General features: G+C 39.9%; 1 protein-coding gene across 7 annotated transcripts in view; it reads left to right on the forward strand.

Annotated features, from left to right (window-relative positions):
* Positions 1-25,291, forward strand: part of GTF2I (general transcription factor IIi) — a 103,853-nt gene that overhangs the window by 76,772 nt on the left and 1,790 nt on the right. For all 7 annotated transcript variants that reach the window (XM_060079525.1, XM_060079526.1, XM_060079522.1 and 4 more), the window contains 18 exons: positions 282-353; positions 5,489-5,672; positions 6,677-6,735; positions 10,149-10,220; positions 11,422-11,605; positions 12,253-12,311; positions 12,701-12,775; positions 15,658-15,759; positions 16,354-16,419; positions 16,967-17,150; positions 18,633-18,691; positions 19,069-19,149; positions 19,893-19,976; positions 20,142-20,325; positions 21,394-21,422; positions 23,155-23,196; positions 23,993-24,034; positions 24,499-24,574. In XM_060079525.1, coding sequence (XP_059935508.1) covers positions 282-353; positions 5,489-5,672; positions 6,677-6,735; positions 10,149-10,220; positions 11,422-11,605; positions 12,253-12,311; positions 12,701-12,775; positions 15,658-15,759; positions 16,354-16,419; positions 16,967-17,150; positions 18,633-18,691; positions 19,069-19,149; positions 19,893-19,976; positions 20,142-20,325; positions 21,394-21,422; positions 23,155-23,196; positions 23,993-24,034; positions 24,499-24,557 — 1,637 coding nt within the window. In that variant the 3' untranslated portion in view covers positions 24,558-24,574. The remainder of the gene's footprint in view (positions 1-281; positions 354-5,488; positions 5,673-6,676; positions 6,736-10,148; positions 10,221-11,421; positions 11,606-12,252; positions 12,312-12,700; positions 12,776-15,657; positions 15,760-16,353; positions 16,420-16,966; positions 17,151-18,632; positions 18,692-19,068; positions 19,150-19,892; positions 19,977-20,141; positions 20,326-21,393; positions 21,423-23,154; positions 23,197-23,992; positions 24,035-24,498; positions 24,575-25,291) is intronic.

The following is a 25,291-nucleotide window of genomic DNA, read 5'->3' on the forward strand; positions in this document are numbered from 1 at the left end:
GAGTAAAATGAATTCTATTTCCTAGCTTTAGTGGTGACACTTTCAGTGTATCTCTCTGTAAAGTTACTATTAATTGTGAATTTTCATTTTGTTATTGTTTCGTTAGTTCTTACACTTTTTATTCAATGTCAGCACTGTTTTAATAAACACATTTTAAAATCTTAGAAATAATTTTAGTTAGAACAGAAAAACAATACCACCTATTTAATAATTTATTTAGTAACATTTAGTAATTTATTAATGTTATCAAATTGAAGAATTTGTGTATATTACCCTTACAGTAAAAGAAGAGTGGTATGCCAGAATCACTAAGTTACGAAAGATGGTAGATCAGCTTTTCTGCAAAAAATTTGGTAAGTTTAATTTCCCCCCTAGCTAAAGTATATTACAGAATAACTTTTCCAGATTTGGCTTTAAGAAAGTAAATACAATGGATGACTCATCTCCAGTTTTCTTTTATTGTTACTTTTTTAACGTATACTATGAAAAGTTTTAAATCTGTACAGAAGGGAAGAGAATATTGTAATGAAAACCCATGTACTCTTGACTAAGTTATTTATACTGTGTACAGGTTATTCGGCACAGGGCATTTCAGTTTGGGAATCCTTTTGTCTTCGTACCTTTTAATAGTGTACCACAGTGGGATATAGGGGACCACCAGTAGCAGTCTGTCCCTGGAAGGCAGGCTGCTGGTTAGCAGTGTTTTGGTTGTCTTGTTTGTAGTGCTTGCTGTGCTGGCATCCCTAAACACTTAAAATACTCAGGTTTGGTTTATCATTGCAACATCTTTTGTTACCAGAAGTAACTCCCTTGCTTTATTGTACTTTTCAGCAGTGTTCAACATAGTTGTCTTATTTTTTTTTCTCTCTTAAGCATTTTAAACTATTCTTAGGGAAAGTTTCAAACATTATTGACTCTTGGTTTGTTCCTGGGTTTCTTCATGTCTTATTGGCTGTCCTCTTCATTCTCTTGTCGGTACCTCCCTTGAGTCCATTCTTTAAATTTTGGGGTGCTACTCTGCAGCTCAGTCCTGAGCCCTCCACAGATGGTCCCACTCTATCTTAAAAATAGTGTGTTGTCTATATTCCCGATTACTTTCACATTCAAGTTTCTAGCCCTGAAAACTCCTCTTACACCACACCTTTATATGCACCCAGCCGTTCGACAGCTCTTCAGACTTCACAGGTCCTAGATAGAGTCCTTGATTCCCCCTCCAGCATGTTCCTTTCCCAGTCCTCCCAGTGGCACCATACTCTACCTAGTCTTCCAAGCCAAACCCCCTAGCAGTCACACTTGATTTCTTCATTTCCACAAGGCCTCCTGCTGACTCTACATTTAAAACACACTGCAAATCCATATCTTTTTCTTCACTGCTGTCTGTCACTGTAGTCAAAGTCAATGCCCCAAAGCAGCCAGATTTTACTGCCTACCCTTCTAACATAAACCACGAAGTACACTGTATGTCATCACCCTTTTTCTTAAAGCACTAATGGCTACCTTTTTCCTTCCACTACAACACAGTTCAAACAGCAGCCCAGATCTTGTCTCTCTTGGCTATTAGTAGAATAGTGCTTGGTGCTTGGGTAGATACTCAACAAATACTGAATGGACCAGTGTCATTAAAAATTACTCAGAATGGGCTTCCCTGGTGGCGCAGTGGTTGAGAGTCCGCCTGCCGATGCAGGGGACACGGGTTCGTGCCCCGGTCCAGGAAGATCCCACATGCCGCGGAGCGGCTGGGCCCGTGAGCCATGGCCGCTGAGCCTGCGCGTCTGGAGCCTGTGCTCCGCAACGGGAGAGGCCACAACAGTGAGAGGCCTGCGTACCACAACAACAAACAAACAAACAAAAAACAAACAACTCAGAAGGACTTCCCTGGTGGTCCAGTGGTTAAGACTGTGCCCTTCCAAAGCAGCGGGCACGGGCTAGATTCCTGGTCAGGAACTAAGATCACACATGCCCCTTGGCAAACAAACAAATAAATAAAAGTGTGACTCAAAAAATTTTATTAATTAAAAAATAAAAATACATGGAACAGTTTTTTAAAAATTACTGAGAGGGCTCTCCTGGTGGCGCAGTGGTTGAGAGTCCACCTGCCGATGCAGGGGACACAGGTTCGTGCCCCGGTCCGGGAAGATCCCACATGCTGTGGAGCGGCCAGGCCCGTGAGCCATGGCCGTTGAGCCTGCGTGTTCGGAGCCTGTGCTCCGCAATGGGAGAGGCCACAACAGTGAGAGGCCCGCATACCACACACACACAAAAAAAAATTACTGAGAAATTACTGAGCCTTGAGAAAAAGTCAGAGTGTAAGTTTTTCCTCATCAGTATCCTTGACCACCCAACATGAATGTAGGACCTTAATGAAAATGTATCTCCTTGTACATCTGGTCAGAAATCAGCTAATGAACAATAAACTAGAGAATCTTCACCACTTTAAAAATCATTATATTTCCAAGACATTTAGTGAAATAAGATTATGAACCTTATTTGTCATTTGAGATGCCACCATAGTGTCGTCATAATCATAATTCATGAGTAGCTGACATAGGATAATGTGCATCTGCATTAACAGGCTTAAACTTCGGCCTCACATTTAGTTCTAGAAATTAAGCCTGGGGTAAGAAACAGCCAATCCTATTAGATCATGGGTCCGTGCCAGCCAGCCATGGCACCCATGACTTTTCCCTCATGGAAGGAGAAAGCTGTGGGTGAGATAGTGTACTCATAGAAAGAAAAACTGGCGTGTAGAAAATATTTTCTCATTGTATCAGAGCTAAGAAAATACATAAGAGTTTATGTATTGTTATATTACAAACAGCAAAATCCTGCTTGTGGCCTCAGGTGGGTCATTTGGGACTGGAGTTACTTTAGAGAGTGAAAAGCCAGCAGAATTGTTGCTTTCTTTAGGGTTACTGAAAGGGAAAGCAGAAAACGTACGATTGTCTGTCATATCAAACACAAGTCTTGAAAGTTGTATAGCAGCAGCAGCATAGTCATTCAGCACCTGTGAACCCCCTGTGTGTCAGGTGCTGAGAACTCAGCAGCACCGAGGATGAATGCTTCCCCTGGGAAGCATTCACTTATAACTTAGGGAAATACGCATAGCAAAGCAACCAGTAAATATGCAGTATATTAGAAGGTGTTAAGTGTTCAGGAAAAAATTAAGGAAAATGAGGGGGATAGGGAGACAGGGGGTTGGTTACTTAATATAGGGGAGACCTCGATGATGTGATGACCACTAATGCACTTGGCCTTGCTCTTTTCTGTAACTTGTGCTGTTTCTCTCTCAACTCCCAACAGTTTGGTTCTTTTTTATTTTATAGAAAGTTTGTTAGAATTAGGATTATGTTCTTTTTTGTTACATTTAACAGAATAATTACAATTAATGTTACTCCCAAGTGTGAGTGTGAAAGCCTTTACCATATTTTAAAAGAGAATATTTCTTTTAACAGCCATGATCTAAATTACATTGTATTTGTTTTTTCAAATACACATTCCTTACTTTTATCAAAGAGATCCTATACTTGAGCCCTTCAGATTTGGTGCTAATGAAATGAAGGAAGAAATTAAGACAGAAGGCCTTTGAATTTGAGAGGAACGTCAAACTAACAAAGAAATGCAGATTCTTCAAGGAGCCACTCTTTTTTCAACCATCAGATTGTAAAATATTTAAATTAACACAGAATACAAGGGAGACCTATAAGTGCTGATATTTTGTAAATTGCTTGGATCTTTCTTTTTACAAGCTCTGTTTGGATGTGGCTTCATAGTAGGGGTTAGTAATTACTTTTTTTTTTTTTTTTTTTTTTTTTTTGCGGTATGCGGGCCTCTCACTGTTGTGGCCTCTCCCGTTGCGGAGCACAGGCTCCGGACGCGCAGGCCCAGCGGCCACGGCTCACGGGCCCAGCCGCTCCGCGGCATATGGGATCCTCCCAGACCGGGGCACGAACCCGTATCCCCTGCATCGGCAGGCGGACTCTTAACCACTGCGCCACCAGGGAGGCCCAGTAATTACATTTTTACATTTTAAAATTTCAATGCCACACCTATTCAAAAGTAGAAAAATAGTACAATGCATTCCCATATACCCATTTTTGTAATCAGTGATCTTTAAGATTTTCCACATTTTGTTCATCCTTTCCTCTTTCGTTCCCCTTGTAGGAATTTAATAAAGCATATCACAGGCATGGTGTCATTTTCCTTGTTCAGTGTGCACCATTGAACAACATTGAGTTTTATTTATATTATTTTATCTTTGGCTGTGTTGGGTCTTCGTTGCTGCGCATGGGCTTTCATTGGTTGTGGCTAGCAGGGTCTCCTCTTCGTTGTGGTGCATGGGCTTCTCATTGTGGTGGCTTCTCGTTGCGGAGCATGGGCTCTAGGTGCTCGGGCTTTAGTAGTTGTGGCACACGGGCTCAGTAGTTGTGGTGCACGGGCTTAGTTGCTTCACAGCGTGTGGGATCTTCCCAGACCAAGGATCGAACCCGTGTCCCCTGCATTGGCAGGTGGATTCCCAGCCACTGCGCCACCAGAGAAGTCCCAACATTGACGTTCTGTGTCACACTGTCCTCATCACACTTGACAGAATTAACAGTCTCTTTGCTCTTATCCAGTCCTTCATTGAGTTTCCTCATTTATCTGCAAAGTATTTATCTGAAAAGTATCTTTAAAGTTTTTGCTTCGAACCTGGATTTAAACAATAAAGTTTTGTGCCTTAATTTTGTTTGATATGTCTCTTTTAATCTAAACCAGCCTCTGCTTACTATTTTTATTTGTCATTCCATGAATTATTTCCTTGGAAAATGGTACACTGATGAGGTTTAAGGGGTAAAGAACAGTAATCTCATGGTTGCAATACAGATAAAAGTATAGCCTGAAGTAAGTTAATGTGCAAGAGCCAATAAAAAGTTTATTGTACTCATGAAGCATTAAGTAGCAAAAGTCTGCCTCCGGATATTTGAAAAAGTAGCATTTAAGTTGCGCTCTTTATTGTTGGTCATGATTTTCTTCTCTTTATTTATTCTCAAAGATACTGAGAATTTAAAAAATAACATCTTAGAGGGACTTCCCTGGTGGTCCAGTGGCTAAGGCTCCACGCTCCCAATGCATGGGGCCCGGGTTCGATCCCTGGTCAGGGAACTAGATCCCATGTGCATGCTGCAACTAAAGATCCCGCATGCCGCAACTGAGACCCAGCGCAGCCAAATAAATATCTTTTAAAAAAGAATACATAAAAATAAGATCTTAGAGCTATTAAGATGGCCTTAGTATCAGGAAACTTAAATTCACCGAAAGTTACTTCTTGATCGTGGGTCATTTAATATTTGCATTTGCCGTATTAAGTCTGTTTCAGTAGTTGCTGTTGATATCTTCAGAGTATACTTTGCTTTTTAAAAAGTTGACATATACTTTGCTATGGATTGTATTAAAATATGATTTCAGTGGAAACTTAGTCTCCAGTCTTTTGAATTGCTTTTCTTCTGTAAAGCTGAAGCCTTAGGGAGCACCGAAGCCAAGGCTGTACCTTACCAGAAATTTGAAGCACATCCTAATGATCTCTATGTGGAAGGACTACCAGAAAACATTCCTTTTAGAAGTCCCTCGTGGTATGGAATCCCAAGGCTGGAAAAAATTATTCAAGTGGGCAATCGAATTAAATTTGTTATTAAAAGGTAGGATTATAATTTGCAGAAACAATTTAATGTTGTCATTAAGAAAAAATTAATTTTATAAAAATGGGCTTTTCCCCCTCCCAGTTGGTCTTACTCTCCATATTAAGATTAAGGTATTACATTTAGATTCATTTTTTGAGCAAGTGTCTCTGCAGTGCCAGGCACCAGATGTACAAAATTGGGCCCAACAGGAATCCTGTCCTTGGGAGGCTTATTATATAGATCAATGCAGTAAAATGCTACTTGAACACTTCGGGGGAGAAGGCAAGGGTGGCCTGCAGTTTGGTCACTTGTGCATAGAGAACGCAAGAAGGGGGTTCAAATAAAGGAAATAACATAAGTAGGTAGGCGCAGGGAGGTGTCAGATGTACTCGAATGTTCGCATAACCACACCATTCTGTATGGAAGGATTGATGACCTTGAGGGCGTAGCGTGGTAGACAGGCTGAGACGGCCCAGTGGAGGAAGGCTTTATGTCCTTCACAGTCAGCAGAGTACTGAAGAGGTTTTAAAGCTGATTCCTCTTAAAATAATTTGAATTGGACCTTAAGAGTGTTATTTTGGCTTGAGTTTGAAGGATAGCAGAATGGGTAATTTGAGGGCAGGGAGTGGGAACAGAAGGCCCATTTAATAAAGAAGAATTATCGTTGGGATAGAATTTGCTTGCTGATTGGGGGTTGTGCATTTGTATGTCTATTTGTTGGGACATGCTTTAGGGTGACATAGCTAGATATATCTACCTGTATTGTGCTCTAGTTCATCTGAAATTTCAGAAACAGGAGGTCGAACTGCTTTGGGGCAAAACAACTGTTTTGCACAAGTTAAGCTTAAAATTCCTTTGAGGACATACAGGTGGTTCCACCTGAATCTTTATAAATTGCTACTTTAAGAATAATTGAAGTCACCAAAATGATATTGTCACTGCAGATGAAGGTAGAGTGAACCACACTGGAAATTAAGGTGGGCTTAAATGCTCTCATCTCGATGTCAATTGTACTTTTACAGACCAGAACTTCTGACTCACAGCACTACTGAAGTTACTCAGCCAAGAACAAATACACCAGGTAAGATAGTTGTGAAATCCTTTTTAAAAGCTTAAGTAAATAGTTTCTAAGCTTTTATTAATCCTTTAAAGCCATGGAATTCCTCTTTTTTCTCCCTTCCACCCAAAAAGTCTTTTGTGGAAGGTCAATACAGGCACTCCTTGATTTATCCACATGAACATAAACAGTCTGGGGGGACCTCGAGCTTTGAATTTAAACCGGTGGTATTTAGTAGAAATATAACGTGCATCATAAATGCAAGCCATATATGTCATGTAAAATTTTCTAGTAGCCAAATCTGTTTTTCATCCTGTAATCAACATAAATACGTGATGAGTTAGTTTACATTTTTCATTTCATTTATTTACATTCTTTATTTGAAACTCTGGTATGTATTATACACTTACAGCACATCTTAATTCAAGTAGCGACGTTTCAAGTGCTCAGTTGCCCACATGTGGCTAATGTGCCAGACCATGCAGATTTAGGCCTTAATCTATTCACAAGGACCTTGTTTTTATTTTTATTTTTATTTTTATTTTTTTATTTATTTATTTTTTTTTTTTGCTGTACGCGGGCCTCTCACTGCTGTGGCCTCTCCCGTTGCGGAGCACAGGCTCCGGACACACAGGCCCCGCAGCCATGGCTCGCTGGCCCAGCCGCTCCGCGGCATGTGGGATCCTCCGGGATCGGGGCACGAACCCGTGTCCCCTGCATCGGCAGGCGGACTCTCAACCACTGCGCCACCAGGGAGGCCCAGGACCTTGTTTTTAAAATGACAAATACTGTGATTGCAGCAGCTGTGCTGACATCATGCCCAATAGAAAAGAACTTTAATAAAAGTCTCGGTCTCAGTTGTCTGAATGGTTTTATTTTCTTTCAGGTATAAGTGTGCCTTTATTTCTTTCCCATCTTTTTGTTTTCCATTCCATAATGTCAGAAAAAGTGACCGCAACTTGTAGAACTTCTACAACCTTAGGAACTTCTGTTGCTAAGAACCAATGGGTGTTTCTGAATTGTTGCAGTTAATCTTTTCCCTCCCTCTCTCCTCCCTCCCTCTCTCCCCCTCCCTCCCTCCCTCCCCCCCTCTCCCCCTCCCTCCCCCCTCTCTCCCCCTCCCTCTCCCTCCCTCTCTCCTTCCTCCCCCTCCCTCCCCCTCCCTTCCTTCCTTATCTTTCATTTTTGCAGTTAATCATTTTTGTAAATGTGTTTAGGTGAACTACTATACAGGAAGGGTTATTTGTCTGAACTATAATACTGATTCTTGAGCTTTTAGGGTACCTGGAGGCAACCGGTGAAGGTCACCAGTATGCCAAATAGATTGTATAATCTTTTGTTTATCATGGCATGAGAAGTATTTGAGAAATACTGTACTAGGGAAACAAACTATCTTGTGCCCAGAATCCTGCCGGGGAGAAGATAGAGTTGAGGCTTAACTTCTCAGGTTGAGCAGCAACATTAACTCAGCAAGCTCCCCAGAATGCTTTTGATTTAGGCAAAGAAACAAAATATTGGTGACACATTGAAGATTGGACATGACGGAGACTTTGCTAAGCAAAATAATGCAAAGAAAAATATTCCCAAAGGTAGCGCTTTAATACGCATTAGTGTGAGTATGATGAAAGTCTATGTATGAGTCTTCGTTTTGCAAGACAGACCTCAAGTTCAAGCTTGTGATTAATGTGATAACTGCTTTTATTAGGAGCAATTCTAATAATGACTGCAAATTGAGGATGTTAAACATGTATTATTCGAACGATCTGTAGGCACCATACAAGTTACTCTGAGGATTTAGTAATATTTTCAGTAGTACTTGATCTGATGTTTTCTAGCATAGATGGTTACAGGCCTATTATCAAAAGATTCTCCATTCTCCCAATTATTAACAATGCTTGGCCTTCTACCATTCGTAGAAGACCTTGGAAAGAATCAAAGGTTGTCCTTCTTCATTTCAACAAAATGTTACTGGGTCTGCCAGTCACCCAGGCGTTAGTCTTGCTGGGCCAATTCAAGTCCCAGCGTACCTGACAGAAGAATTGTATTAGTCCTTGCCATCAGAGACATCTACTTAACTGAGGTAACAGTTGTATGCTTAAACACACGTGGGTGCACTTTGTTCTCAATTTGGTAAAAGGTAGATGTCACATGTGAGGAAGTTGGGGCACTAGCCAGATAGCTGAGCTTTGAAGGGGAAGAATGAGAAGGTACTTGGTTCTTGTGTAGAACAGTACAGAGATCTTTTTGTCTTAGAGCAGCAAGTACCAGAGAAGGAAGTGCAGGGTGAGGCGGAAGGGGAGGCTGAGCACCAGATTAACAGAAGCCCTTTACCTCGGAGAAGGAGAGTCTAGATATTGTTATAGCAATATTCAAATTTGGTTTATACCAGACTGACTTCGTCTGGCCGAATGGCCGAGTTACCATATTAAGCCCTTGAGATGCTCGGTTTTCTTTTAAAGAAAAGGTTTCAAAGTACTTTCACAGTAAAAGTAAAGTGGAAATGAAAGATCTTCTGAGGCTCCCAACCTTTAGCAGTATTTTCAGAACTTCTCCAACATTTCCTATCGCCTTGTCCACAGACACAAGTGACTTTCACACGTAGTGCGATTCTTGCACTCTCTACCCTTTCCTCTTACTCTCTCTTTCCCTCCTTTCCTTATCCAATACCTCCAACCATCCTCCATTGTCTCCAAGTCTACCTCCGTCCTCTCCATCCTCAGCTCCACCAAACAAGCCCCGATTATCTGCCCAAGTAAGTGCCACCCTACGTGTCTTTTATAATAGCTTATTTTTTCTTTATTTTTATGTTGTATTTAAAAGGGGATGGTTGTCTTATAAATGAGGGGTAAGGAAATAAACTGGATTCCAGATGTGAGTAGTGCTGAGTGACAGCTCCCTAATCACTTTATCATTTACTTCTTGCTGTGATGAGTGAAGTTTTCCTTTGTGTAAATCTGTAGGCACACGTGTTCGATAAAACAAGGAATGCCTGTTTAGAAAGCAAATACAAGTGAAGCTCCTCTGGTTGAACCTGGTATAGGAGGCCTGGATCTTTATATAGCTGGTCCTCCCAACCCTGAGAGGGTTCTTTGATGTACCTCCAAGGAAAAGTGTTTGAACACCATTCATTCTAAATACTTACGAACAAGTTCTTCTTTATTTACAATGTAAACTTAAATTTGAATTGTATCTCCCTGTACTTCTGATATTTGACAAGTACAGGAAATCCTTCTTTTCCTTATCTGAAGTTTTTGCTTTTAAGCAAAATTTTATTAAGAGTGTCACTGGATTGTACATCTAAAACTAATACAGTGTTATATGTCAATTATATCTCAAGTTTTTAAAAAATAGCATCACTGGAAAGAACAGCATCCAGTCTAATTTTGTGTCAGCATCCATAAGGGACATTGTTAATTAGATTTATTGTTCCTTTCTAGTCAAAGAAGATTGGAATGTCAGAATTACCAAGCTACGGAAGCAAGTGGAAGAGATTTTTAATTTGAAATTTGGTAAGTAAAACACAGTGATTATGTGTTAATTTAAAAACGTTAATGAAAGGCAGTGTTTTGAATGAACATTATAGCAGTTGAGGACCTAAAGAAAGAAGGTCCCAGAAACTGGGTTTGACTTTCTCCTACTACATTCACTACTTAAACTGAGCGAGTTACTTTCTGTCTCCTGGATTCTGTTTTCTCATGTGTCAGAGTGGGAGAGGAAGGGAGGAGTTGGGGAGGAATCTCAGTTCCGCTGTCTGTACTTGTAACCTGGCTAACACCTGTGGCAAATAGGTTTCATCGTCTGTTTCAACGTAGATTTGTTGACAGCGGTTTCCTGGAGCGCTGTCTTGAGGATTCTGAGGAGGCTCAGCAAGAGTGTTTCAGTTGATTGGGTGTGTCTGTCATGGAGAAGGAAGTAAGGAGTGGAGTGATATCAATATTCCTGGGGCGTTGCCATCGTCGTTTTAATAACTGGTATTGACGTTTGTGTCCTGGATCAGGAATCTTCAGTACTCTTGACCAGTTCTGCTCAGATGCATCTTATGCACCTCTTATCTTTTTTCTTTCTTTCTTTCTTTTTTGTTTTGTTTTTTTTTTGGAGGGCCATGCCCCGCACAGCTTGTGGGATCTTAGTTCCCGACCAGGGATCGCACCCTGCCCCTCGGCAGTGAAGGCACAGAGTCCTAACCACTGGACCACCAGGGAATTCCCTCTTATCTTTTAAACAGCAAACTTGCACCTAGATGATAACACAAGGGCTGGATAGTTGCCATTTTGGTAGCATGGCAGTGAAATGGCTGTAGTTCATTTCTGCCCAGAGCACAGAGACAATTTTGATTAATTATCCCTTTGCTTTGAAGTGGTAAAATGTTCCTCTTATTTTTTAGGCTTCTTTGTCAACTTTACACAATATACTAAGCAAAATACCTATGTTACTAAGTGGAAATTGCTAGATTGTTGGGAACTTTTGCACAACATATTTGAGAATGCCCAGATGTCAACTACACTTAGTATGGTGATCATTTGACAATATATACAAATAGCAAATCATTATGCTATACACTTGAAACTAATATAATGTTATATGTTCATTATATCACAATTTTAAAAAGTACATGTATTAAAAACATAAACAGAGACTGCTGTCAGACAAAACTAAAAGACTGTCTGTAAAATTTTACTTTCCATAAGTTATGTTCTCTTACACTTTCAGCTCAAGCTCTTGGACTCACAGAGGCAGTCAAAGTACCATACCCGGTGTTTGAATCAAACCCCGAGTTCCTTTATGTAGAAGGCTTGCCAGAAGGAATTCCCTTTCGAAGCCCTACCTGGTTTGGAATTCCACGACTTGAAAGGATTGTCCGTGGAAGTAATAAAATTAAGTTTGTTGTTAAAAAGTAAGTTCTCTTTGCCAATGTAGTCCTTTCTGGAATTAGAACAATCAAGGCATATTTCTATTTAAATTTTTTCTAGCTTCAGGTTATGGCTAAGGCTTTGAAGTCCATGATGGAAAGCGTAGCATTGAGCTACAGTCCTGGCCTTGTCCATTGCCTCCCATCCTTTAACTTGTCCTTGATTTTCTTCCTCAGGACAAGGAGAGTTGTACCTGCCTCACATTGGTGGAGGTGAAGTTTGTTAAGAGATGCTATGTTGTCTCTTACTATTGATAGATACTTGAGGGAAGGATGAAAGTGCTGATTTTTATGTGCTGTTATTCCTGGTTAAACTTATGGGCAACTGAATTTAAGTGATTAAGTTTCACATTTATATGTCTGCAGCATTTCAGTAGTTGAAGAAACTAAACTAGTGATAGCTAGTTGTCATTTTCATGAAAGAAGTCATTTACTCTTCATAAAATCATTTAGCAGGTATTTGTAGGAAGGAAAAGTGAATTTTTTTGGTCCATAATGGAAGAAACTGTTGTTACATTACAGAGTTATCTTGTGGTCGCCTTTATAAAAAAACATTGGTCATCACAATTTTTACTAGCTGTGAAGACCAATATTATACTGGCCACTCTAATGTTTCTTGGTTTTTTCTCTAGACCTGAACTAGTTATTTCCTACTTGCCTCCTGGAATGGCTAGTAAAATAAACACTAAAGGTAAGAGATTATGTATACCTTCATTATACTTCAGTGCGTTAAAACATGCTGAGTTGTTGGCAGATATCTTTTTGGGGCTTTCGGTTTGTTTCTTTGCTTTTTAAGGTATTTTATTTAATGAACCCCCTCCTCCCTCTCCCTCCCTCCCTCCCTCCTCTCTGTCTCTTAAAAGTAAACAGTTCATTGGCAGTTTCATGTTTGCAATCCTCCTTCATTCACATTTCCACAGCTTTGTTGAGACTCATGTGGAGGATTACACTACCAGTTTAATTCTTCAGGTTTCTTTGAAAAGAGCCAAACTGTATGAATTTTAATACTCTGCTTTTATAAAGCATCTCCTTCGGGATTTTTTTACAATATGCAAAAGAAATTGTATGCTTACTTTACAGCTTTGCAGTCCCCGAAAAGACCACGAAGCCCTGGGAGTAATTCAAAAGTTCCTGAAATTGAGGTCACTGTTGAAGGTGAGGTTGCTCTGTGGCCCGTTCCTGTCTGCTCTCCAATTCACTAGTTAATCTGTTGTTTCTTCACTTTACTATTTATATTTTTATGCAGATGAGTTTTTTTTTTTGTTTTTTGTTTTTTTTCTTTTTGTGGTATGCGGGCCTCTTACTGTTGTGGCCTCTCCCGTTGCGGAGCACAGGCTCCGGACGCGCAGGCCCAGCGGCCATGGCTCACGGGCCCAGCCGCTCCGCGGCATATGGGATCCTCCCAGACCGGGGCACGAACCCGTATTCCCTGCATCGGCAGGCGGACTCTTAACCACTGCGCCACCAGGGAGGCCCGCAGATGAGTTTTTATAAAACTTGTTTTAGGTGCAGAACACTTAACTGCGATAAAGCTAGATTTCTTTTTTTTTTTTTTTTTTAATTATTTTTGGGTGCATTGGGTCTTCGTTGCTGCGTGCGGGCTTTCTCTAGTTGCAGCGAGCAGGGGCTACTCTTCATTGCGGTGCAGTGGCTTCTTTTGTTGTGGAGCACGGGCTCTAGGCGCGCAGGCTTCAGTAGTTGTGGCTCGCGGGCTCTAGAGCGCAGGCTCAGTAGTTGTGGCGCACGGGCTTAGTTGCTTCAGGGCATGTGGGATCTTCCTGGACCAGGGCTCGAACCCGTGTCCCCTGCATTGGCAGGTGGATTCTTAACCACTGCGCCACCAGGGTAGTCCCAAAGTTAGATTTCTAAATGTTTCTAATTAACAATTTCAATTACAAGGTGATATTTCTCCATAGCCTCGCCACCACTTGTTATTTTCTGCTTTTTAGATAATATCCATCCTAATGGGTGTCCATTCCTTTTTATTGATGACTAGTATTTCATTGTGTGGATATACCATATTTTGTTTATTCATCAATTAATGAACATTTGGTTTATACTACTTTTTGCTATTTATGAGTAATGCTGCTCTGAACATTCGTGTACAAGGGCAGTGATGGGTTAATGAAAAATGGTTTTGACCTGCCTTCAGATTAACAGAGAATCTCTTTCTGTTGTCTTACCCAAGCCGCAGAGGACCTTGTCCCACAGTAGCTTTCTTTTGCTTAACCAGGGCTATAAATAGACCCCAAATTTAATTTATATTTGTTAAAATACCACAAAATAGTTGTTAGTGGTTTAACACTAACTAATTTGAGTAGTAAAGAGCTGTGTCCATGTTCAGGGACTTTTTGTCAAGAGTGTGATAGCAAGGAGGGACTTTTTCTTTTTCCACCATACTAATGTTTTCTTTTAAATTATACATCATGCTTGTACATGGATTTTTTTATTACTTTAAAAATCAAATTTATTGAGTACACTTTATACGTGATAAAATGCATACATTTTAATTGTACAGTTTGAGTTTTGAAAAACGTTTGTAGCACCGCTTTAGTCAATAGATAGAACATCTCCCTCACCCTAAAAGGTCTCCCACACGCTCCTTGGCAGTCACTCCCTCACAGGCCAGGCCACAGGCAACCATTGATCCACTTTTTGTCACCATGGAACACTTCTGCCTGTTGTAGAATTTCATATAAATGGAATCATGTTGTATCTTTTCTTTTTATGGTTGCCTTCTTTTACTTAGCACAGTGTTGTTAGATTTATACTTGCTGCATGTTTCAGTATTTCTTTTTATTGCTGAGTATTACTCCATTGTATGGATTCACCAGAATTAATTTATGCATTTGTCAGTGGGCATTTGGGTTTATTTCCTGTCTTTGTCTAGTCAAGATGCTATATGAACATTTGTGTACAAAACATGGCATATGCTTTCCTTCTCTTGAATAGATATTTAAAGTGGAATTTACTGGGTTTTTAACTTTCTAAGAAACAGTTTACTGAACTGATTGTATTGCTTTACACTTGTGCCAGGAATGTATGAGAATTCCAGTCGCTGCACGTCCTCACAGTACTTGATATTGTCATTCTTTTTATTTTAGCCCTTCTAGTGGGTGTGTAGTGTCATTTCACTTAAGCATAGACCAGAATGCCAGTTTTTTGATTTTTGAATTGCAAGTAGATATTTCAGTCAGCTTAATTCTGTCAGGTGACCACAAGTCTCTTCCTGTCTTGCCCTGTTACTATTAAAAGGCTGCTTTATGAACATGGAGTATAAAAAGAGATGTTAGTTGAGTGATCTTAGTAGCCTGTTAAAGAAGTATGGTAATAGGATGTACTGAGTTCCTCTGTCTGGTTATTATACCTGCCAGGTCAACCAGGCTGCTAGATCCAGCTGGTCCAGAAATACTTTGCTTTTATCACTGTGCTCTTTAAGGAAGCTGTGGGGTTTATTCAGGAGTTTGAAGTAATTAAAGATTAGAATGTTGAATCTTGATATTTTATTTGATTTTGAGGCCATAGTCAGGCTTTTAATGGAAAACAACTGATAACCCATAACATTGTTTCTGTATATTACTAAGAATTCAAAGAAAGGATATGTCAGTGTCAGCTAGAGAATCCAAAGGAAAGCTCATGTTTTTCTTTCGGCCTTTGAACATAAACACGACTATAGTTGTATCTAAAGTCGTGTTTATGTTCAAAGGCCGAAAGAAAAACATAAAAGGCAAACATAGGTAACCAGTGGCTTCAAAATGGCGTAATGAATCATTAAGTGAATTGAAAGTTCCTCAGATCAGCCAGAAAACTAGATGTGTTTTGGGGGGAAATGCCTGATTATAGGGATGGAGGTCTGTAAAACTGACAGCAGTGGCTATTTTCATTGCAGAGTGCTTGTTTGTATACACACTGAACATAACTTCTCCAGCACAGGTTGGACTTCAAGAGCATGTCCTAGAGAAATCATGAGCAGTACTTAAGGATGATTGAATATATGTGCTGATTATGTTTTTTGTTTATGTTTTTTAATTCTGTAGGCCCTAATAACAGCAACCCTCAAACCTCAGCTGTTCGAACCTCTACCCAGACTAATGGTTCTAATGTTCCCTTCAAGCCTCGAGGGAGAGAGTTTTCCTTTGGTAAATACGTGTTATGTTTTTCTTTATTTCATTATTTTAAATAAAAGGAGTCAGTAAAATATTTTACTAGTTGAATTGTTTTCTTTTTTTTTATTTGGTGAGTTAGTATATATTAGCAATTCAAGGCACAGATTATAGAGCCAGACTGAATTCAAATCTGGTGCCAGTACTTTATAATTCTGTGACCTTGAGCAGGCTGCTTAACGTCTCTGTGCCTCAGTTTCCTTATCTATGAGTGGGGATAACATTACTTCCTGTTCCATAGGGTTATTATGAAGATTATAAATACCAGATCATTTAAGGGGTAAAACTATATCTGGCACGTAGTAGATACTGAAATTGTTTTGGGGGGGTATTTTGGTTTTCTTTTTTTTTTAATTTATTCGTAGCCAACATATTAGTAATATAATAAAACAGTTAAATAATGCATCAGGATTAGAGTAGTTATGAAGACATGCCTGGGTTTAAAACCTATGTATTTTTTATTTTGTATTGCTTAAAGATGCACAATAAAAGATGAAGAAGTTCTGCCATTGGATGTATACTAGTAACTATTACTAACATCTTAATCGCTCTTGGTTTTTTTATATGCAGAGGCCTGGAATGCCAAAATCACTGACCTAAAACAGAAAGTTGAAAATCTTTTCAATGAAAAATGTGGTAAGTTTATTTTGAAATACTATTAAAATATGAGGTAGCTTTTTTATAAAATAGAAAAATGTGAGCATAGCAAAATTGTTCAGCATTTAAATATTACTATCATCAGAAGTGTGGGTTTTGCAGGCATGAATTTTATAATTTCTTCCACATTTCTGAGCACCAAGAAATTGAAGAAACTTTTCTAAAATTAATGTGATTTTTTAAAAAGAAAGGTTTTAGTAGCTGCAAAATGTAATTTAAAATGCATTTTTTTAAAAAGGTTTAGTTTTTTGGGCTTCCCTGGTGGCGCAGTGATTGAGAGTCCGCCTGCCGATGCAGGGGACGCAGGTTCGTGCCCCGGTCCGGGAGGATCCCACATACCGCGGGGCGGCTGGGCCCGTGGGCCATGGCTGCCGAGCCTGCGCGTCCGGAGCCTGTGCTCCGCAACGGGAGAGGCTGCAGCAGTGAGAGGCCCGCGTACCGCAAAAAAAAAAAAAAAAAAAAAAAGGTTTAGTTTTTTTTTAAAGTTATAAATATGAGAACCAGTAAATGTGTTTTGTTTTTTTAGGTGAAGCTCTTGGCCTTAAACAAGCTGTGAAAGTGCCGTTTGCGTTATTTGAGTCTTTCCCTGAAGACTTTTACGTGGAAGGCTTACCCGAGGGTGTGCCATTCCGACGACCATCTACTTTTGGCATTCCAAGGCTGGAGAAGATACTCAGAAACAAAGCCAAAATTAAGTTCATCATTAAAAAGTAAGGAGATAAGATGAAACAAGATTGACCATGAGTTGATACAGTTTGACGCTGGGAGATGGCACATGGATTCAACTTTGGAGCTCAGCCAAACCTTAGGGTCAAAGAAGCTCTTTAAGCTGTACCTTTGTATATATTTTAAATTTTTCATAACTGGTCAAAAGAGGGAGGGCTATGGCTTATCAGGGGGATAACAACTTGATTTTGTGAAGTCTATGCATAGTGACATTTTTTTTAAATATAAATTTATTTTTATTTTTGGCTGTGTTGGGTCTTCATTGCTGTGTGCAGGCTTTCTCTAGTTGCGGTGAGCAGGGGCTACTCTTCGTTGCAGTGCGCAGGCTTCTCATCGTGGTGGCTTCTGTTGTTGCAGAGCATGGACTCTAGGTGTGCGGGCTTCAGTAGTTTTGGCACGTGGGCTCTGGAGCATAGGCTCAGTAGTTGTGGTGCATGGGCTTAGTTGCTCTGTGGCATGTGGGATCTTCCCGGACCAGGGCTGGAACCCGTGTCCCCTACACTGGCAGGTGGATTCCTAACCACTGTGCCACCAGGGAAGCCTCACAGTGATATCCTAATGGTTGATACTACTGGAGCCTAGGCAGTGGTTCAGTTTTTTTTTTTTTTTTTGCGGTACGCGGGCCTCTCACTGCTGTGGCCTCTCCCGTTGCGGAGCACAGGCTCCAGACGCGCAGCCTCAGCGGCCATGGCTCACGGGCCCAGCCGCTCCGCGGCATGTGGGATCTTCCCAGACCTGGGCACGAACCCGTGTCCCCTGCATCGGCAGGTGGACTCTCAACCACTGCGTCACCAGGGAAGCCCAGTGGTTCAGTTTTATAAAGCCCTTTTATTTCTCCAGCTTACAGAATATTTTAAATTTCTCTCCTGTTTGCTTGGAAATCTGTGAATTATGCCAGCACAATTGAAGTAAATGGAAATAATTAGAGTTAACAAAATACATTTGAAATGAATTGAAAGGAATTTTAGTCTTCATTTATTAAAGGTTACTTCTGAGTTCCCTAAGGATGCTGTCAAATAATCACAGCTGACATTGCCGACCATAATGTCCTCCCTCTGTACCTTCAGCCAGGTCTGTAGAGGCTAGGGCCCCTGCTTCTGCTTCCTAAGAGAGACAGTCTCTTGTCTTCAGGTGTTTACAGCCTGTCTTCTGTTTCCATGCTACCTGCATTCGGGTCTCTTCCTGTTTCCTTCTCCAGTCTAGCATTGACTCTTTCTAGGATATATTGAAACCACAGGAAGAAGCTGTTTATACTAGATGGGGCTGGGGTGGATGGTAAAATCACAATTATAATTAGTCTTTATATGTGTGTTCCTTTAGAGATCCATGTTACTTCTGTTCTTCCATTACTAAGAATGTGTATTTATAGAAAGTTGCTGGCTTTTAAAATCTCTTACTTGTTTAATTTTTAATGTTTTACTATTGGAATGTTAGCCCAAAAGTTTTTTCTCTTTTCTTGTTCTTAGGCCTGAAATGTTTGAGACGGCCATTAAGGAGAGCACCTCCTCCTCTAAGAGCCCTCCAAGTAAGCATTTGCTGCAGAAAACACGCTGTTAGACACTTACTTTGCAGCACTAATTTAGAAAATTGTTGAAAGAGTGGCTACTGAGATAAAAGCAGGAAAGCTCATTCAAGGTTGGGGTTTGGACTAGTTTACGATTTTTAAGTTCTTTAATACCTAAGGGTCTCCACATATCTGATGCTCTATGAAGCACCACAAGGAAGAGAAAAAAGTGCAAAACGTCTTTTAGGAAGCCTAATATCACAGAACAACAAAACATGTCATGAAAAGGAACAAAGTTGGGTTAAAATACTATCTTTTGTAGTCTGAATTGTAAGCACTTTATTAGGGAAGATCTGATTGCATTTGTATATGTTCTAATCTCGAGTTTCTGTTTTAAGGAAAAATAAATTCATCGCCCAGTGTGAATACTACTGCATCAGGTGTTGAAGACCTTAACATCATTCAGGTGACGATTCCAGGTATGATCTCTCTGCCTCAGTCGTAGTTTGTGGGGTTTCATGGATTTTGAATACACTGCACATTGTGTGTTGTCCCCACCAGCCCCTGCAGAAGTTATTAACCAAATACATCACCTTGTCAGTTTATCGCTAAACAGCTCTTGGCAGTTTTGAGACTCGGCATGAGTTAAAACCTGTAGGCTACCCAGATGCCTAGTGTGTTGTTTAAAAAATTTGTATAAGACGGCAAGCAAAGCTCTTCATAACTGCAACATTGTCAGTTTGGTGTTATTATTAAATTGTTTGGTTAAATCATTTCAATCTTGATTCGTTTTTTATTTTTTATTTTATTTTTTAAATAGGAGACAATCTATTTATTTATTTTTGCTGTGTTGGGTCTTCGTTTCTGTGCGAGGGCTTTCTCTAGTTGCGGCAAGCGGGGGCCACTCTACATCGCGGTGCACAGGCCTCTCACTATCGCGGCCTCTCTTGTTGCGGAGCACAGGCTCCAGACGCACAGGCTCAGTACTTGTGGCTCACAGGCCCAGTTGCTCCGCGGCATGTGGGATCTTCCCAGACCAGGGCTCGAACCTGTGTCCCCTGCATCGGCAGGCAGATTCTCAACCACTGCGCCACCAGGGAAGCCCTTGATTCATTTTTTAAAACATTCCAAAACCATAAAGTGAAGTTACATAAAGCACCTAAAAATTTATCTGGTATTAAAATCGCATTATTAAGTTACAACTTGCTCTTAACCTTTTTAGATGATGATAATGAAAGACTGTCAAAAGTTGAAAAAGCTAGACAGCTAAGAGAACAAGTTAATGACCTCTTCAGTCGAAAATTTGGTAAGTTTTGCATTTGCATAGTATAGCTTGCAGTTACCAAGGAAATTTTGTCTCAATAAGATCTTAAAAGTAAATTATGCTCAGGTAGTTTTAATCTGTGCTTTTACAACACTCAACTAAGGTGCTAGGTTCATCTGTGCTTTTATGCCGTTTGTCTTGCTATAGGTGAAGCCATTGGTATGGGTTTCCCTGTGAAAGTTCCCTACAGGAAAATCACAATTAACCCTGGCTGTGTGGTGGTTGATGGCATGCCTCCTGGAGTGTCATTCAAAGCCCCCAGCTATCTGGAAATCAGCTCCATGAGAAGGATCTTAGATTCTGCTGAGTTCATTAAATTCACAGTCATTAGGTACGTGAGAGTTCCTTGCTTGGTCATAAGAATGAACCTGCAGATCATTGAGGCTGAGTCATCTTCCAAAATGTAGTCGTATGTAGTAAGTTTGCCATGTAATGAAATGAACTATAATGAAATTCTTCAGTTACTGTACTATTAGATTCTTTCTTCCTTGTGCTGACTCAGTTCTCTGGTTTTTAAGGCAGGGGATTGTTAGCACACCATGGCCTGTGGACCAGCTTCAGCCTGCCATCTGCTTTTATTTTAGTTTTATGTCTTATTATAACCCAGTCACATCCGTTTGTTTACATATCGTCTGTGGCTGCTTTCATATTGCAGTGGTAAATTAAGTAGTTGGGACAGAGACAGTGTGGTCTACAAAGCTGGAAATATTTACTGTCTGGCCCTTTACAGAAAAATGCTGCCAGCCTCTGCCTCAGGCATCTCTTCACAGGCTTTGGATCAGACAGGGATTCAATACTAAGTCACTTCTGTTTTCTTGTCTGTCCAGTGAGATTGTAGTTGTTTCCTTTGAGAGTGTTAGCTCCTTATCCACAGAGTAGGAATGATGGTTACACCTGCCATCTAACAGCATTGTGAGAATTACAGTCTTTGATGTGTGCTTGTCACAGTAAGTCTTACGGTATCCTTTTGTCATCCACCTAAGCAGAAGTCCCAAGTGCCTTTCACTCTTTTCTTCCACCTCCCCAAACTTAGCTGTTATTAAATAACACCCATTCATTGTCAAGTTCCCACTGTCTGCATAGGACCAACACTCAGAAATAGCTAATGTATTACCTTCCCAAGGCTTTTTCCTCCTTTCACTAAAATTACTCTGTTCCCTTTGCATTGTTCCTATTTTTTTCCCACCATCTTGATGTAGCATTTTCTAATAATGTGCCATATTAGTTATTCGTATATCTGTCTATAGATTAAAAAGTATAAGATTAAACAGTAGTGGACAGCTTTTCTCATTCTAGCACGTAAGTGAAATGGGCTAAATGTTAGTTGAATAAACCGAATATACATGTAAGCTCTTGTAGAGTAGAAAAAAAAACTTGTACAATTTGTTTCTCTCTTTAGACCATTTCCAGGACTTGTGATTAATAACCGTGAGTATTTCTTGAAGTCTTTTTGTTTTTTCTCTTTTCTGGGATGTGAGAAGGGTGTGTGTGTGTGTGTGTGCGCGCGCGTGCGTGTGTGTGTGTGCGTGTGTGCACTTGCACGTACACTTACCTGAGAGTGTAACATTTTATTACTTCACCTACAGCAGTAATCATTCAAAGTCGTCATTTTAGCCCTCAGTGTGCGAGGCACCAGCCACTTTCTAGGTGTAAAACTGGGCAAGTTGCTTCACCTTTTTAAATCTCGGTTTACTTATTAGGAAAATGGTAATGATATTAGTACCCATTCTGGGAGTTTTAGAGCATTTTAAATGACACATTATGTGTCAGGCCTCTAAAACAGGGACCAGCAAGCTGCGGTCCGTGTAAATAAAGTTTTATTACAGCACTGCCAGGCCCATTTGCTTATGGCAAACTGGGCTGACGTGCAAAGCCTGAAATACTTACTGCCTCTTTGTAATAAAGTTTGTTGACCCCTGACCCTAGTATGTGCCTAGTAAGCAAAATCTATATTTGTTACTATTTTTACTACTACTGTTATTACTTTTACTATTAGTTTGTAATTACTGGGCTGGAAAAAATAAGTCTTTTAATGTGATTTAGCTACTTCTGTTAATATTTAGGCCTAGTGTCTGGCAGCCACTGGGCCCTCAGATACTGTTGCATAAACAAGTGTAAGTGTTCTTCTAGTTCCCTGATGTTCGTATCAGTTTAAACAGTTTTTTTTTTTTAGCAAAACTTAATTATGCTAGTATGTTTTATGTTCTTCTGTTAACTTTATTGTTAAAAAATTTCAAAAGTGAGAATTATCCTTAACTAATACCATTAGCATTTCAGTCTTTTTTCCAACTGGTATTATTCCAACTCTTTAAAATCCATCCGTATTGGGTATTCAATTGTATACTTTATTTGTTGGGAAAGTATTCAGGAGTTTTCAGTGGTCACTGAGCAGCTGAGCCTCGTGAGTTGCTGGTTTGTCCCCTGAGCTGAGAAATTGGGCCCCTGTTGTGCCTGCCCCCACCCCCCTGTTTGCTTCACACTATTGATGCTGTTCTGTGGCCACCACTCCTTCAGTGTCACGGATTTGGTTATATCTCTTCTGCCCCCAAGTTTCGAGTTTCACTTTATCACAAAATATATTTATTTGCTTTTTCCCCCAAGCCATGAGTTCTTTTTTTTATAGAATCTGTTTTTATTATACTGTCTATCTTGGCCAAGTATGTTAGCATCTGGGGATGTCAGTAATGAATGAAAGAGAAGTAAACCTTGCTTCATAGATTTTTCAGTCATCTTTGGTATTCAGCTTTAACTACACCCGGGAACTTTGTCATTTAAAGAAACCTCATGATAAGGTGTGGGGTTTTTTTGGGGGAAAAAAATTTATTGATCCCAATTCTTCTACCTTCTGTGTAATTTTTAATTTCAAAAGACACTGTATTTTATGCCTCCCTGCTCCTTTACCTTATGTTTAAAATGTTCAGTTTTGTTCTTTTCCTTGTGCCCTAGTCTATTATAGAATTTTATGGTAATTACTCTGAATTAGTTACTTTGATGGGACATACTAGAATTTTTAATATTTGTTCCCTTCTTGTCATAAGGAAAATAGTGCCTGTTATAGCAAAGTTGGAGCATCAGATTAGAGAATGTATGTAAAAAGTGCTTTTCAAATATAACAACATATCATTAAATTATTACTTAAATGAATCTGCTTTCTTTTCAGAGTTGGTTGATCAGAGTGAGTCAGAAAGCCCAGTGATCCAAGGTAAATTAAGCTTGGTAAAATATAGAAGTATTCCTACTTAGTCAATAAAACACGTCACATAAATTGTGTGGCCTCACATGCTTACATTTACGTAACTTCAGGGAAAGTTAAATTCCACAGCACACATGTACACACATATGCACACACTCGTGCACATGCAGACTTGTTTGCTTGGACTCCTTTGTCTGAAAGCCTATATAAGCTCAAGCCATAGGTCCTCATTGAGAACTGGACCACATGCCATTTGTTCCCACCGTCCCAGGTCAGGAACCCCGAGACCAGTGGCGAAGAATGCAGTTGTGGGGTGATGGGGGGAGAAGGTTGTTTTTTAACTTGGCTTCTTATGCCATTTGTTTCCAATGGTTGCTGTAAACCAAAATTATGTTGGGCGGAAATGCATGCATTGTAGTTTTAAAAAGCCCTTAGAAACAAAGTGTTTAGGCCTGCTGTGTGATTCATTGAAAGTAACAAAAGGCTTTTATTAAAAGGGAGCCCACAGAAGAAAGGGGAAAAAGACCTAGAGAGAGAAACTCCTACTTTCATGTTAGAGCTGTGTTAATTAAGATTGTTATTTAAGACTTCGATTGTGTGGGCAACTTTAACAGGTTTCAGAAAAGCAGGTTTTTGAGTCTGGCTGAGTAACGGTGTGTTTGATCCCAGGAATCTGGCTGCTGCCTCACCGAGACCTGGGCTTTGTGTACGATGTCTAGGGAGCTTTCTCCCTCTGGGCTCTTTAAATAACTGAAAGCAACTTTCGAAAAATGTTAACGTAAAATCTTTATGTATTTCTCTTCAGAATCAGCTGAGCCAAGCCAGTTGGAGGTTCCTGCAACAGAAGGTAAAAAGAGTAGTCTGGTTGTCAGAAATTAAGGGCCAAAGACAAAGGATTAATTGTGTTTTTAACGCTGTTTAACTGGACCTGTATGGTAGTTTTGTTTCTGGGTGAACTGGATTTGTAGTTTATGCCCAGAAACATTGTGTTTAGAGATGACTCATGGGTTCTTTTCCTCCATTTTCCCCAAATGACTCTTAATGAATTCTGAAATAGTTGAATGACTGCTATATAACCTAGATATAGCTAGTGTGGGTCCTTTGCATGCATAATTAATAAGATGTTCGTTACTTTGAAAATCTAAGTAACAAAATTTAGAACTTACTGCTAGAGAACAGTCTTATCATTTTTAGTATCTTATAATTCCTATTAAGTCATTGTAATGAATAGTTTGGTATGAGTAGATTCGTAATTGAACAGATTTGCATTAATAGTACAGTTAATCGGTTCCCTTTTGTTTTACTTGATAGAAATAAAGGAGACTGATGGAAGCTCTCAAATCAAGCAAGAACCAGACCCTACGTGGTAGACCTCTTCCCTCCTAGGGTAAATCAGCTTCTGTGTCCAGGATGCCATGTGGTATCTATCTGAACCCACCTGCATATTCATAAGCTGAAGTGTTTTCCCTGCTTCAGTCATAAATGGTGCCCCCGCCTTAGGGCACGTGAGGACAAAGTATAAGCATACTGGGTGGTTTGAGCTAGAAGATTCAAGCAGATTTTCCTTGGATCAATATATGTCAGGCAAAGAAGGTAAAGCGCTTTGCCTCAAATGGAAAGTGTTTTGTTTCTAACCTATAGGTTAAATCTTGTCCTTGCCATTGGAGTTCACTGTGAGTCGGGATCAACAGACTGACTTTTTCCCCTAATCATAGTAACAGTATTTGCAGAGTCTGGCTGAGCTACACAATCCATTGTGCATCTTGCATAATTAAGTTATAAAGCCTGATCCAGTTATTCCAAACATCTTAAACTTGGCCAGGTTACTACCCAGGAGGGGCAGCTCTAGACCAGGAGTCAGTGAAACTTGGTTTTCATGTCATATTGAACCACACTAAGCCCCAGCTGTTGAATGTTTTCATGATAGAGGATACAGTTAGCTCTCATCTGTACCTGACACTCCAGAGACTTTTTTGGTCATGGAATTGGCCATGTACTGTCAGTCCATGGATTTAAGTGGTAATTAAGTTGAGATATTAGTGAATCATAAGTTCCTATAATCAAATTAACCTGTTTTCTTGTTTGTTTGTTTTCTCTCCTATTT

This window comes from Mesoplodon densirostris, chromosome 16, assembly GCF_025265405.1.
Source record: "Mesoplodon densirostris isolate mMesDen1 chromosome 16, mMesDen1 primary haplotype, whole genome shotgun sequence".
NCBI lineage: Eukaryota > Metazoa > Chordata > Mammalia > Artiodactyla > Ziphiidae > Mesoplodon > Mesoplodon densirostris.